Source organism: Glandiceps talaboti, chromosome 13 (genome assembly GCF_964340395.1).
Source record: "Glandiceps talaboti chromosome 13, keGlaTala1.1, whole genome shotgun sequence".
NCBI lineage: Eukaryota > Metazoa > Hemichordata > Enteropneusta > Spengelidae > Glandiceps > Glandiceps talaboti.
The window spans coordinates 252,699-268,358 of record NC_135561.1 but is presented as its reverse complement, the minus strand read 5'-3'; the positions used below and the strand labels follow the sequence as shown (position 1 = coordinate 268,358).

Genomic DNA, 15,660 nt, shown 5'->3' with positions numbered 1-15,660 from the left:
AAATCACAGATTGCAGTGTAATATGTATTATTCCTGACCATAGTGTTGACTGTGTTCTTAAAATATTGGGACACTTTCAAATATGTGTAATTATATGCAAATAATATGTAAGTAATATGCAAATACTGGTGTATGTAAATAATATGCAAATACTGGGGTAGTATGTAAGTAATATGCAAATACTGGGGTAGAATGTAAGTAATATGCAAATACTGGGGTAGTATGTAAATAATATGCAAATAATGGGGTAGTATGTGAATAATATGCAAATACTGGGGTAGTATGTAAGTAATATGCAAATACTGGGGTAGTATGTAAATAATATGCAAATACTGGGGTAGTATGTAAATAATATGTACATCATTGTTATAATAAAGGTCAACATTCATACAAACCAACAAGAATAATGATGTCTTTCTAATATTTACTTTATTTTTGTGATCATTACGTCCATGGCAAAAAATTACAGTGCAGTGTTATACCAAGCATATTGTAAAATAGGAAATAACCCAGAATTAGTCTAGTTTTTAAATTACTTTTCTTGAAATTAATCACTTGCTGTATCACTTCATTGGACATAACTTCCTGAAATAAAGTTCTTTGACCTTGGCTCTCATTGGCCTTTTGTTTATGATTGACAGACGATGGTGTTGTCATGGCAGCAGCAAACCAATATATTACAGGACAGCTAGATGCGATGAATCTTGTTACAATCTGAAATACAAAGATATGACAATTAAGAATGTGTGTAAATGGGTAATTTTAAATAAAGAAGTATGTAAAGTCTGTCTTTGATGGTTACTTTTGTTTCACATGGCAATATCCTGATATTATATTCCATTCATAAATAGTGAAACATGTTGAATCATGTCTAGCTACAGATATTAAGGTATGGTAAACATGACATACTTTTTTGGCTGTCAAGAATGTGAAAAATATCGCATTCTCAGTAATGACTTTGTGCATACCCACGCATGCTGTCACTAAACTAGCTTACTCTGTGTCTTATATTTTATCTAATATCAAAGCATGTCATAAGAATTAAATGTAAATGTTTAAGTGAAATATCTCTACCCTCTGAAATTAAGCAGCTATTAATTACCACTGACATTGCATGATTATGACTGAAAGATCTTAGAAGACGGAAAACTAATTTACTTATTATGAGTGATATTAATTGTTGTAAAGCAACCATTAGCAGCCTATCAATTACCATTAGTATAAATTTTCTATTTCTTTTTAGCTCAATTATTGTGGGCTATCCCTCACTTGTTCCAAAAGATAGATTTTTGTTGTGTATCATCCCCTTGCAGAATCACTTAGATGAACAACCACAACACCAATTAATTTTTTGCAACAACTGTAACTATTTCACTAACCTGGATATTTACAATGAAGACATTGAAGGAAAGCAGAGCAGCCATGTGGACTATGTAAACAAACACTTCATCGCTATAGAAACCAGTTGTGAATTTTTCATCTCCATATTCCACCTTCACTTTCCTTGGAAGCAGTCCAAGATATTTGACGTAGTTCCATCTAACAGTAAAGAATTTCCATATGGCTAAACAACACAGAATGACCATTGGAGCAGCTAACATGAAATTAGGTATCTGCTTCAATTCATAATATTTGAACAATCCAACATTCCAGTATTTGTCTTGTATGTAGGAGTAAATCAATGGTGGTGTATTATTACACCATACTGGTAGATCAAATATTTGTGGAGTAACTCGGTCAGGAAAGTTTTCAAATTCATCGAAATCACTGTCTCGTAATTGTTCACTTTTAGGGGAATTGATAGGCTGAATTTGAAAATAGCCAAATTGTGGTTCAAGTGTACAACATTTTGCATATGCAAAGTACTGAAATAGGAAAAATGGCATTATAATCAATACAACAGAGACAAGACTTAGTAAAAGTTTGGTAATCATGGACAGCAGAGTAACGCATACAATTTTGAGTTGTTTTACTCTGTACATTGCAAAAAGTTTTCTGAAATTATTTTTTATGACAAAGTAAAGTATGAAGCCAAAAGACACCATTCCATTGGACCGTGTTGCTGTTGATAATGCAAATACTAGAGCAGCAAGAAGGAGGTGCTTCTTCTCAAGTAAAAACATAGCTAGAAATCCAACCATGGCAAAAGTAGACTCTGTGTACGCTGACGTCATAAACACACCTGCTGGGTTGATACAAAATAGTATGGCTGCCCTAAAAGCCATTTTTTCATCTTTTAGTACACTGTTACTCAACCAATACAGAAAGACAGCTGCAGACACAAAGAAGATAATATTGGTGAAAACAGCTATGATAAGAATCGCTGAATGTTTGCTCATTATGAAAAGGAGTTGTTGAGATGCTGCCTGCTCCGACGTCAAAAACAACAGTGAGGGGTAGAGTGGAAAAAATGCAAAGCTTCGCTCTGTGGTGTAGCCATACTCTGCAATATACAAGAAATGTGCAGCATCCCAGTGGGTAAATCCACCTAGTAAAACTTGTACGACATGGTCTCCACTTCCATCGATTTCCTTGTCAGGTGTGAAGGCATCAGCTTTGTGATCTGGAATTAGGTTATTTGCTAGGACCTGTGAATAAAGACAAAAATATTAACGGCTTTCTGTTATACTACTCGGCTTCTATCACAACAGTTTAAGATCCCCTTCCCTCCTCCTCATTATTTTTTAAAAAACTATACGCCAGGGTTTCAATCCCATGTTCTCGCATTAATGTTATCATATCAGTGAAGCCATGAGCATTACAAATGGTTATTCTTTTGTTCTGGGCCAACTTTTTCTGTAACTTTATCAGACAACTGTTTTTCATGTACCTAATGTTTAATCCTTTTTCAAAGTGGGCCTTTAAACAGCATAATTGCTCTAGATTTCCAAGAAAGATCATATCAAATGTCAGTGCTTTTGTTAAAATAAAATGTTTAGGATCCCTGGTAGTAAAGTAGGGTAAACCTAGCAAAATTGCATGTAAAGACCCTCATACAGCACACTATAATATATTTTTGGTGGAGGAACCTTAATAAAATTACCAAAGAAAGGAGAAACAGTTGTTATAAGCAATCGTGTTCTGATCCCTACCAAAGTAGTAACTATTCCAGATAAAATGACCAAAGAAAGGAGAAACAGTTTTTATAAGCAATTGTGTACTGATCCCTACCAAAGTGGTAACCATTCCAAAGTGGAATAATTAGCTATTACAGCTTTTGTTGTTTCCTGGCTATAAATTTAACTAAAATTATACAACTGCTGCTGCAACTACTACTACTATAGGCACAGTATGTATTTGATGTAGCTTGGAATTTGTACCATTTTCTTTGCATTTCCCACTTTTTATTTATTCAAGTCACACCTTAAGAGTGTGTGGCATGGTTTTAAACCATAGACCCTATATTAAACCCTTTCATGCAGTGTCTATGGTAAATGTAACTTTAATAATAGTACAAGCAAAATCGAATTGGACTGGATAAGCATGGATGTATTAATACATCCATGGGATAAGTAACTTCCTGTGATTCCTACATTTTTAAAATTTAGTTCCAGATATCCTTCTCCTCAGGGTCTCTTTCACAAACGTGCAATAGTCATCATCAGTATTTTAAATATTAAAATCAACCCACCCTGGACACGCCCCCCCCCCCCCTTCACCCGGCAACCCCACCCGTACCACAGCCACTTGTTGTGAGCTAATATTCTATTTCAAGATAGTCAAGATACAATATAAATATTATAATGACGTTATTAGTATTAGGTATTTACAATTATTCAAAAAAAAAATAGATGCATCTGTAGCTGTCACGAAATTTTTTTGAATATATGAATACTTAATAACGTCATTATGACCATCCCGGAATAGAATATTAGAATATTAATAATATTGCCTACCTCACAAGTGACTGTGAACGTTCTTGACAACGGATTCAATCATAATTACTGAATAAATAGGGAATAAATCTAAAAATATTACGCCACATGTGAGGCAAATACTGACTGTAAGTGACGGTAGCTCTTTTCCCACCTGCAATCCAATTGTCAAAATACGTGAAAACACGGCGAAAGTCCCCACAGCATCACTTCTGGGCAAGGAAACCATCTTAGTGTAATGTCCAATCGTCGACGTCGCTTCAAAACCGTTCAGCTAGGCCAATCAAAATGCTCGACACAAATGAGATGCAGATGCGGAATACGAACAAAGAATACATTTCTATAAGGATTTTTCTATCTTCGGCAACATTTTATCGACTTCCAATAATATATAATAGCTCAAAAGTATGCATTGTGGTGAATGAAACCAAAATTCGAGACGAAAGTATCTTTGCATATGCTTGTTTTTTGACAAACCTGGCCTCAGAATTATTATGTCAACATTGCAAGAACATCGATTCGTACCAATTAATAAACGTTGATTGCCATTAAAAAGGACATAAGAAAGAGTAGATTGAAAGATTGAAAGGCAAAAATACATATGAAGAAATTTTACATTTTAGAGGAAGAGAAAAATATATTTCAAAATCCACAATTCTTCAAAAAGCACGCCTGGATTGGACGAACTTACAGTCTAGAAATGACTGTATATGGCTTGGGAAAGGTGTCGGTCAGTGTGCGAGAGACTGTGTGGTGATTTCTTGGAGAAAGTGCGTCGTTTCTTCCCTGGCAATATGGCTGAAAAGGATTGCCCCCTCCAATTCCACGACTTTCGACCCGTTGACCACACCAAAATGTGTCCGCGATACACCGCGGGTAAGAAGGCGTTCAAACCAGCCATTTTCTTTGTTCTGGAATGATAGAGCTAGCGTTTGTTTTGGGACTGGCATTCGTCTGCTGTGTGATCCGAAAGCTTGCAACTTTTTGTTTATTTACATCGACTTTTAAACATGTGTTGAGATCAGTAAACAGATACATTTTACATAAGAGTAGTAAATGATAATTTACCTTTCCGAATTTTTTTCACGCATCGATAATTTGACGAACACACCCAATTTCTTTCCTACTTTTCTTTTTGTTTTTCATTTATCAGTTTTCAACATGGTTCACCTGCATCGCAGTAATGTCAAACATATATAAACAAACAGTACCATGCATATGTCATGCATGTGTTTTAACTCTCATATGCTATTGCATATACTAACACTACATAATTTTATTTTTTGAAATTTGGGGTTTCAATACACATTTCTGAATGAAATCCATTTTGGTTGATACATTTGAGTATTAATATTAGTGCATGAAGGTACCATGAAGTGATTATTTTCATTTATCATAGTTCTACTTTTAGGTGGAATAAATAGAGACTTGATTCTGGCATTGTCCAAAAAGGGACAATGTCAGAATTGAGTTCCAACTATAATACTCCATCTGCAAGTATTTTATTTAATAATTCCATACCATATTCTGAGCACATCATCATTTGGCTCATCATTTTCAGTCAGAGAAAAACCACAAAATCTGTTACATGATGCATTCATTATAATGTATTTGCATATTTATATGAAACCATATTAATTCCCAGATGAATTAGTAAGTGTTAAAAAAAACATACAAAATAAAAGGTGCTACAAATGTGCAGTACATAAGGATGAAAATACACAGAAAATTGCAATACAAGGTAAAATCTGCAAATAGTAAAATTTAAAAATTCAAGTACATAATCATTGTATCTGCTGTACTCTCAAAAATTGTAACTTATTGCAGAATATAATCTTACAACCAAGCTGCCAAGTATGTGGTTAAAACAAGGCTATTTGTTCCACAGCCAGCCCAAACTTCCACACTTGTCTTATTATTCTAAGGGTTTGTGTTACAGTAACTCAAAGAACTGAGGACGAAGGCATTGGCATAGAGGAACTTGACACTTTGCAGTTAGAAATAGAAACATTATTAGCTGCAGCCTCCAGGAGAATGAGGCAGCTAGAGGGAGAAACACAAGTACTTATAGACTGGCAGGAAAAAAAAGACAAGAAAGTTGGAAAATTAGTGAGTATTGTTTCTTTTTGTTCTATCGGTTATTTATTATAATAAAATATATCAAAATACATCAAAGGAGGCCTATGTCTAAAATGCTAAATAGATGTTTCTGAAAAAAACAAACCTTTTTTAATGTTGCCTTGGTAACAGCATGATTTGAAAGAATCATCATTATATAGAGTAGACTTTATTTATATTTGTTTTGCCATTGCAATATATTTACTAAGGTATTGTGAGATTTGCATTACCTTGTACCATAACTTTGATGGGACCCCATTGAAATATCTGGACAAATCAGGTAGATTTTACCATTTTACTTCCAGTTTAGACTGTAAGATATGTTGTGTAGCTCTGCCCGAACAGGCCAGCTCTGTGTTGACTGATGTGTGAGGGCGTCCCATCACGGTGCACCTTACAGACTATATTTAAACAAAAACATGAATTTAGTGTCCTTGTTTCCAATATGTTTAAGATTGAAACTAAGTTTCCTGAGCTTCTTCTTTTTCTATTTCACTAGCACAAATCAGAGTCTGTGTCATCAGGCAAGAGGGGAAGGCCACCAGATGAAAAACAAGAGAAGCCATCTAAAAAATTAAAAGAATCCAGTGGTAAACTTGGTGCTAGTACATCACATTCTGGACCTGGTAGACCAAAAACTAAGAATATGCAGGTAACAATTTTCTGTGAGACTGTGTTGTAAAAGAAAGACATCTACCTATGCAAGTTATGATGTTTCATTTCAGTAAATGAGGCTGTTGACCTTTTTTACTACTTTTTACTACCATCTAGCATAAGGTCAATAACATCACTTTGACCGAAAAACTGTTATTTCTATTTTTGCACATGCAAATAGAACAGTACTCTGTTCCTTATTTGCACCTTATCATCATCATGAAACAACTTAGATTCTTTTTGCAGCAGTATATTAAGCCTGTGTAATTTTTTACGGAAGAGCAAAAACATTACACTGGCTCACAAGAAAGCTAATGGATATATTTTGTTTCTTGTAGCAAAAACTTCAAGAGTATGAATTCACAGATGATCCTTTAGATGTTCCTAAAATTCCAAAGAATGATGCACCCAATAGATTCTGGGCATCAGTCGAACCTTACTGTGCTGACGTTACTAATGAAGATTTAAAAGTCCTTGAAGAATTCATGAAAAGTAATGAAGATGAAGCAGAGTATTATAAAGTACCCCCTCTAGGGAAGCATTATACAATGAGGTGGGCTCAAGAAGACTTGATAGAGGAACAGAAAGAAGGTAATGTCAGATTCATTCAGTCAGGGTGGAATTTTGTGTATTTTATAAATTTTATTGGTGTTCTAGAATGATATACCGGTACATATAAATCGAACAATTCGCTGTAGTTATAAAGATGGAAAGACGTAAGTCATTCATGGTTGTAATATGTTGCTGCTATCTGTAAGTTAATTTCAAACTCTAAATGTTTGGCATTACTTACCCTACCTGTGTAAGTTCACCCAAATTATGATTTTTCATTTGTTTGAACTTGTTTTCATAATTTCCAGAAACAATTACAAAGATACAATTTTTTGATAACAATGTATTCATATGTCTTTAGATGTTACCATGACTGTATATCAAGTTCATTGCATTAACACTACAAATTAACACTCACATCATGATCATTCAAATACATTAGAAATAGTTAAAGAATCATGCATTGTACTATTCAATGTTTTGCCCTTGATTCTCTCTGATTTGTATGCGTGAATGTTATATTTCTAAACTTATTAAGCACAACAATTACATTTGAATGATGTATTTATAACAAACATATGTTTAAGATTCACAAAGAAAGTTGCAAACTTTGCATAAAAATGTACCAACAACTAATTGAAATGTGATTTTAATAAAATACTTCTTAACTTCAAATTCTCACTAACTTGGGTGGTCAGGCGGAACAAAGTTATTTTGTTATACCTATTCAATATTATTTGTGGACATATAAGAGATGAACATATTTTCCATAATTTCCCTACATGTCTTTCAAGAAAGTCTGTTGACAAATTGATAAAATTACTATCTCCTTTGACATAAATAATTGATATCTGAACCAATGAAAATGGAAAACTCATTGGTGGCAATTCTATGTTGATCAAATGTCAAACATACTTTCACAAAACATGTTCACTGTTGAGATTTGTCTGACTTCAAGGAGCTGATATCTGAGAGTACATATCACAAGAGTTATAGGTAAAATATTATACAGTGCATCATGTTAGATTGGTATCATTTGATTTGTTCATAATTTAGTACCACCTTGGGATCACTCAAATGTAATTTGCTTAAGATTATCTGACAGTGCTCATTTTATATGGTCCTTTAAATAAGTTTTATTTTCTTTATTTTGTGGTATGACAGGAGCTAGGATTCATGACAAGAAGAGAGGTTCAGCATTAGGCAATAGTACTTCTCCTAACACCAATGATGCCAAGGCATTGTTGAAGAAAGAAACTCAAAGGTATAGTAATTCGGCTATTCAAACACTTTCTATGTAAAGCTACATACACTAGTGCTGTGTATGTGTTCTCTTCAATGTCAAAGGAACATATAACTCATAGTACATGTACAGTTACTGATATTTAGTTCTCATAAAACTTAACACATATTTTATTTCTTGTAAAGTAATTTCTGAGTACCCTTTTGAAATAAGACAAAAGTCCTACACCAGTGATCTTAATTTTCAAAAATGCAAGACCATACATTGTTGTCCTCACTATCTTATTAAAGTGCCATGATTCAGTACCAGGTTTTCACATTAGTTTTATCTTACCAGTGGAGCCATTATATATTTAACATGATCAGATACGGTTATTCATTTGTTTAGTGTCAACTTTTTGTAGTTCTGCAAGACAACAGTTTTTCTCAAATGAATTTGATTCTAATAAGACATTGGCTTATAAGTTATAGTGTTCTGTAGTAATGTTTATAGCAGGGCTTGAAACTAACAGTAGTCCCGTGCCCATAGACTACCAATTCTTGTAATGGGGCTACCATAACTTGCAGCTGGTAGCCCACTCAGGCTACCACTGATTATGCAAAGATTGAAAATATGGAAGATTTACAGATATGAAAGAATTTTAATAACACACATATTTCCATTAGAGGAACTCTGTTTTCAGTTCAGGAATATAGGACTATTGGTTACCATCCTTGGGCTACCAATTTCTTAAAGGGGTAGCCCATGCGAGACCACCAAAGAAAAAAGTTTATATCAAGCCCTGGTTGATAGTAAAGCATTTATGGTCAATCCAAACGATCCTGTCAGAGTTGGATGTTGTTGCTATACTACCATAAACCAGTGTGCCCTCTAGCAAATTTGACATGCCACTGACGCACACAATTTCTAGTGACACACCACAATTTGATGTTCCCCATCTCTTACTATGTGGTGACTCACAAGAAATGCCAGTTTTTCTCATTTTGACTCATGACAACAAAATTTGGCTATCATTAGATGGCACACTGCCATAAACTTTAAAACTGTACATACTTTGCCTATAGATTACATTGTTCATTTGAATTTGAATATGGCATATTTGTATTTACAGGGATCAGTCTGAAGACATTTGTCCCTTTGGACCACTGACACAGAGACTAATATCGGCATTGGTTGAGGAAAATATCATGACACCACTAGATGACATGGCATTAATGGATTCAGGTCCTAAAGTAAGTAGTCCACTTGTCAACAGTGTTTCCAGCCTAGAGTGATTAATCTTATCAGTCGATTCCAGAATAAATATATATCAACCTGTTTTGATTAGTCATGTACATGACATTGTAGTATAAGCTGGATTGTTGTTGAAAAATCCAGCTAGAAAACTTGACTTAGAGATAAGAATGACTATGTTCTACCAGGCCTGTATTGACCAAAACTTATTAACATAAAATGTTCTCAGTCCAACAAAGTTAAAAATAGGTGACATTTTGGAAGTAACCCTTCTAAGTTAAATCCTCACACTACTGAGAGTGTTTTGAAATCTATGATGTTATCAAATATTATTATACATTTCCTACATTCTCTGTTGTGTCAGGGGATATATTTGTATTTTAATGCCTCTATAGGTCTTCAGGAGTAGACAGTTTTTAGCTACTATAGGAAGTATTTGTATTTTAACACCTCTATAGGTCTTCAGGAGTAGACAGTTTTTAGCTACTATAGGAAGTATTTGTATTTTAACACCTCTATACATCTTCAGCAACAGACAGTTTATAGATACTATAGATTTATTATTGTAGGTGTTACAATTCTAACTTTCCATTCCTAGGATAATGCTGGTGTTGAAGGAAACACGTCACCAAAGAATGGTAATAGACCATTCAGTGTTCCACATACTAGAGCATTAGAGGCAAGAATTAGGGAAGAACTACTTTATCAAGGTATGTAGGCTTCTTTCTCATCTGAAGTATGTGTCATGACAACTGATTGTCCAGAAAATCAAACTTCCTCGTAATTCTAATACATGTATAGTGTAGTTAGTCCCCGCGGACGAAGTCCGGAACGGGGACTTATGGATTGGGTTCCGTCTGTCCGTCCGTCCGTGCGTCCGTCCGTCCGTCCGTCCGCAGCCGTTTCTTGGAGATGCCTGTACCGATTTTTTTCAAACTTGGTACAGGGGCAACATGCTATGGCATACATATGCACGTCAATTTGTTTTATGATACGATCCAATATGGCCGCCTAGCAGCCATTTTGTTTGCGAATTTTCCCTGTCTAAAGCCATAACTCAGACATGCTCACACAGATCTCATTCAGAGTTGGTATTAGGACAGTGTTCTATGGCATATATGTGCATATTCATTGTTGTCATGATACGATCCAATATGGCCACCTGGCAGCCATTTTGTTTGTGAATTTTCATGTCCAAAGCCATAACTTAGACATGCTTGAACAGATCTCATTCAAAGTTAGTATTAGGACAGTGTTCTATGACATACATGTGCATATCCATTTTCATTGTGATACGATCCAATATGGCTGCCTGGCAGCCATTTTGTTTGCAAATTTTCCATGTCCAAAGCCATAACTCAGACATGCTTGAACAGATCTCATTCGAAGTTGGTATTAGGACAGTGTTCTATGACATACATGTGCATATCCATTTTTGTCATGATACGATCCAATATGGCTGCCTGGCAGCCATTTTGTTTGTGAATTTTCCATGTCCAAAGCCAACTCAGACATGCTTGAACAGATCTCATTCAGAGTTGGTATTAGGACAGTGTTCTATGACATACATTTGCATATCCATTTTCATATTGATATGATCCCCCATACCCGACCAATCCTTTATTGTTGTAGGCATGTTCCATGTCCGACAAGCAGACACAACATATCTAAGTCTGTTTGATTTAGGTTCACAAGTGTTGTTGCGTGATCAGAGTAGTGCTAATTCCTTAAAACCCAATCATAGCGGGGACTATGTCATTCTCAATGGCTTGTTTCAATAAAAATCTTTGCAAGTTTGCTGACCAGAGGAGGATGCTCTTAGTTATAGACAATTCATGCAAGGTATATCTCTTTGTAATCATCATTTTGGATAAACACATGCGTTAAAAGTTTCAACCCATTCTGATGCTTGAATAATGACATGTTCACCCATGCAAGTATCCACTTTTGTGGGTGGCAGTAAAATTGTCCTGTAAGAGTCTATCAGTTTGTTGTTTTCTTTGATTCAAGTTCAATTCTTAGATCATATTTTATATTTTGAAGATGTTCTTTTTGTTGTAAAACATAGGATTACTAGATGCAGATGATCAACTAGGTGAAGACACTGATGATGAAGTTTTGGCTGAGTTAAAGAAACGACAAGCAGAGTTGAAAGCATTGTCAGCACATAACAGATCACAGAAACAGAGACTGTACAGACTTGCCAAGGAAGAAATGAAAAAACAAGAGATTAGGGCAAAAGTCAGAGTTGCTGATAATGAGGTAAAATTCTCAGTCCATGCGTTGTATGCTGTGGGCATTGACAAGTCTAATGTGTCTGTATGTATGTATGTATGTATGTATGTATGTATGTATGTATGTATGTATGTATGTATGTGTGTATTTTTTTTGTCTGTTTACATATGTGTCTGTCTGTGGGTGTGGGTGTGTGTGTGTGTGTGTGTGTGTGTGTGTGTGTGTGTGTGTGTGTGTGTGCATCCTATGTGAAAAAAAAAGCCATAAAGTGTGTGTGTATTGTAGTATTTACATGTAATTTCAAATTTCAAATTGATGTAAAAGTTTAATTTATTAGAATGTCCTATACATGAAAGACTTAATGAAATGTAAATTAAGTATGTAATGTAAAAGATTTCAGAGTACAGGCCCAGCAGTGGCAGATTTACCAAAGACTAGATAAAATGTACGCACAGAATACTTATATCTCATATTTCAACAAATTAGAGTCTAGCAGTTTCATAGACTGTAAGATTCGACATGTTGTTCAGCCTTATCAATGGCTTCTAAACAATGTAGCTGATAGCGTGGCATAAATGTTGTGTCATACAGACCAGCAATTTCAGATTTACCCCAAAACAATGTAGCTGATAGCATGGCATAAATGTTGTGTCGTATAGACCAACAATTTCAGATTTACCCCAAAATACCTGTTGACATTTATTGTGCTTTCTATCAAATTAATTCAAAATACTTGCAGTGGAATGGATTCCAGAAATGTACATTTGTATAATGTTTGACTTGTACTTATGTCATCCTGTAGGTGATGGAAGCTTATAGAAGAATACAGGCAGCAAGACAGAAGAAAAGATCTCCCACAAAGAAAGAAAGAGAAATGGCAGTCAGAGCACTTAGGGAAAGAGAGACCCTCCTTAAACTCTTAGATTCCTGAGCCTTGCCATTTTATAGGATTTCTGTCATTTTTAAGGAACTTCTGTTTTATCTGTAGTAGCTGTTGTAGTGTAGATAAAATATACACACTTCAATACTAAATGAAGTGTGTTGTTTATTGTGTTGTCATGGTAATCTATCATAGAATTATCTGTGTCAATCTGTGATGTAAATTTTCTAGTGTAGACCTTACGAGGACATGGTTGTCAGGTGACTTTTTACTAATATGAACTACTTTTGACATTGCTTGCAGTAAATACTCAGTTACTGTCAACAGTGCAGTTAGGTGTTACTGTGTGCAGTAAATACTCAGTTATTTCATTATTTTGATGAATACAAGTATATCCAAGATATAAAAAAACTTGATCTCTTGCTTGCAGGTGTTGTTAAATCAGACTTCCATGACTGCAAATATTTGTTCTGTATGTGTGTAGAAAAAGAAACAAAACAAATTTAATTAGAATGGATAAACAGATATCCTTTTTGGGGTAGTACCAGTCCAGAATCATGAATGAAATTACATTTCATAAATTGTTCTAACAGAAATTTAATCCTGATAAGAAAGTCTGTGTAGAAACAGTATACCTTGATACACTGTAATCAGTTTAAATTTGAGAACTCTTAACTTTAAATAAAATACCCAAAGTAGTGAAGATGACTCGCTACAAAATTATGGATTAGGAAACTTTTACTACATTGATCGCTGTTGTACTTCAAGTCTATGTTACTCATTTGTCTATGTCTTGAAGCATTCAGTGGATGCATTGTTTTATACCATTCTCTTGTAACAACTCATGCTACATTGTACTCCTGAACTGTCATTATCAGTCACTGTATGTAGGATGGTCTACCAGACTAAAGAAGACAAACTAGTGTTTGACACACTAGTCTGGAATCAATGCTATGTTGTTCTAAGTAAACTATACTAGGTATGGGTTTCAGGCATATTTGACCATTGATCTTGCTCTGCTTTATACAGTAATTCCAAGTAGACCTGCAAACAAATTTCCAAAGAAATTAGACAGGGATTATACACTTCCATGAAACAAAATATTTATGAACATGATATGGTGTGAACATATTCTTTTATAATATACCTAGTGATAATGCTGTGCCATGATTCGCTAGAATCAGTCATGTGATAGGAAAATAGAATGACTATTTCCCTAGGGAAATAGTTCCATCAACTTTTACATGGTCACGTGACCACCGCGCATTCACAGCAGGTCAAAATGGCAGCTTCTGACGATGTCGTCTGCCACCGCGAGTTCACAGCATGAGTTATATATCGTGACTGTGAGTTACCAAAATCACATGCTATTTCCCGCGGCCTTTGGCCACGGGAAATAGCATGTGATTCTGGTAACTCACAGTCCCACGGGTGTAATAAACGGGTGCTATAGCCCAAATATAGGCCAGGCAATATGTGTTCAATATGACACTATGCATGTTCATCATGGAAGTACTATGATTCATACACAGGTTCTCTTCTTCCTCTGTTGATTGAGAAGTAGACATGTTTCAATCAAATCACTTGTCATTTTTCAGTGCCTTAACTGACAGAAAAAAAATTGCTGGAGGTGTTAAGCAAACTGGAGGTGTGAAGAATTTGTATATGCCTGCAATCTTGTCATTGCCACATACTCTAGAGAGAGGTCATGCATTGAATCTTAGTGGAAGTTTTTCAAATTTCCAACAGATTACATGAGTGTAGCTTTTGTTGAGTTACATTTTATGCTCCTCTGAAATGTAATGTGCATCAAGACAGAATCCAAATGCATCCCTAAATGATCACCATTATCATAAATCCATGCACATTTGTGGTATTTGTGATTTACCATTAACATTTGTACCACACTCTGCCACTAGAGGGCACCATCAGTTGCAGGCCTGCTATTCATTTTGACTTCTCTTGGTGAAACACAAGTTTTGCTCTAAAAACCCCATGGTATGCAGGTACTTAACTTTATACAAGAAAACATAAAATTGGTATCTTTGGTTGTTAATATGTTTATTGGAATAGAGCACACAAAAAATCTTAAAATTGTTGTAATTGTGTGCATAAACATTTCAAACATGATTTAGCATCTGATTTTCAAAAATAAATTTACCCTCAAGATGGCTGCCAATTTTTGTGGGCACATTATGGAAAAAAAAGGAATAATCTCAGTTTTCCCATCAAAGATGCTGGATTATTATCATTTCATAGAGGACATGACATGCAAAAAACTTTCATATATCAAAGTTTGTGAGCAATTTAAAGTACATATATTTTTATTGTGCAAATAAGTCCAAGAGAATAATATGCCTTGATTGAGGCTACATGATAATATGTGTTTTGTATTAGAAGTAATTTAGTGGCTAGACTGACTTTCATTAAAATGTATGGTATTAGGTTTGATTCAAAGCAGAGTACTATAGTATGTGTGCATTCTTTAAATTTGAACAAGTCAATAAAGATATCCATGTGTGTTATTGTGTCAACTGAAATGTATGTGGAGAATGTTTCTACTTTTAACCTTTGATGTATGTGTGTGTGTGTGTGTGTGTGTGTGTGTGTGTGTGTGTGTGTGTGTGTGCAATATATTGTCAGTTTTAATAGTACAAATATAAAAATCAAACTGCTAAACACAACACAAATACCAATATTGAAATATGCTGGATCGAGAAATATGGGGTGTTCTTCAAAACAAACAGAAAAATTCCATCTGCATTTTTGTCAGGGGGGGGGGGGGATTTGAACATTAGTAACAGAGCTAGCAAAATAGGGAGTAGAATGTAACTAGAAAGAGAGCCGTGCAATGAATGACATGGAGAACA

The 15,660-nt window shown here is 34.9% G+C and overlaps 2 protein-coding genes across 3 annotated transcripts; one reads left to right on the top strand and one right to left on the bottom strand.

The window, feature by feature from the left end:
- Nucleotides 1-444: 444 nt before the first annotated feature.
- LOC144444856 (GPI alpha-1,6-mannosyltransferase 2-like) lies at nt 445-4,104 on the bottom strand. Its single transcript, XM_078134407.1, has 3 exons — nt 4,030-4,104; nt 1,380-2,588; nt 445-714 (listed from the first exon to the last, which is right to left on the bottom strand). Exons 1-3 carry the CDS (start codon nt 4,102-4,104, stop codon nt 445-447), a joined length of 1,554 nt encoding a protein of 517 aa, XP_077990533.1.
- Nucleotides 4,105-4,585: 481 nt separating this feature from the next.
- LOC144444484 (transcriptional adapter 3-like) lies at nt 4,586-15,298 on the top strand. 2 transcript variants are annotated; one of them, XM_078133914.1, is made up of 9 exons: nt 4,586-4,751; nt 5,815-5,984; nt 6,493-6,645; nt 6,986-7,238; nt 8,364-8,463; nt 9,554-9,674; nt 10,274-10,385; nt 11,744-11,937; nt 12,713-15,298. In XM_078133914.1, exons 1-9 carry the CDS (start codon nt 4,586-4,588, stop codon nt 12,839-12,841), a joined length of 1,398 nt encoding a protein of 465 aa, XP_077990040.1. In that variant the 3' UTR covers nt 12,842-15,298. The 2 variants fall into 2 exon arrangements, with proteins under 2 accessions (XP_077990040.1, XP_077990041.1); XM_078133915.1 differs by having other exon boundaries at nt 4,617-4,751; nt 5,801-5,984.
- Nucleotides 15,299-15,660: the final 362 nt, after the last annotated feature.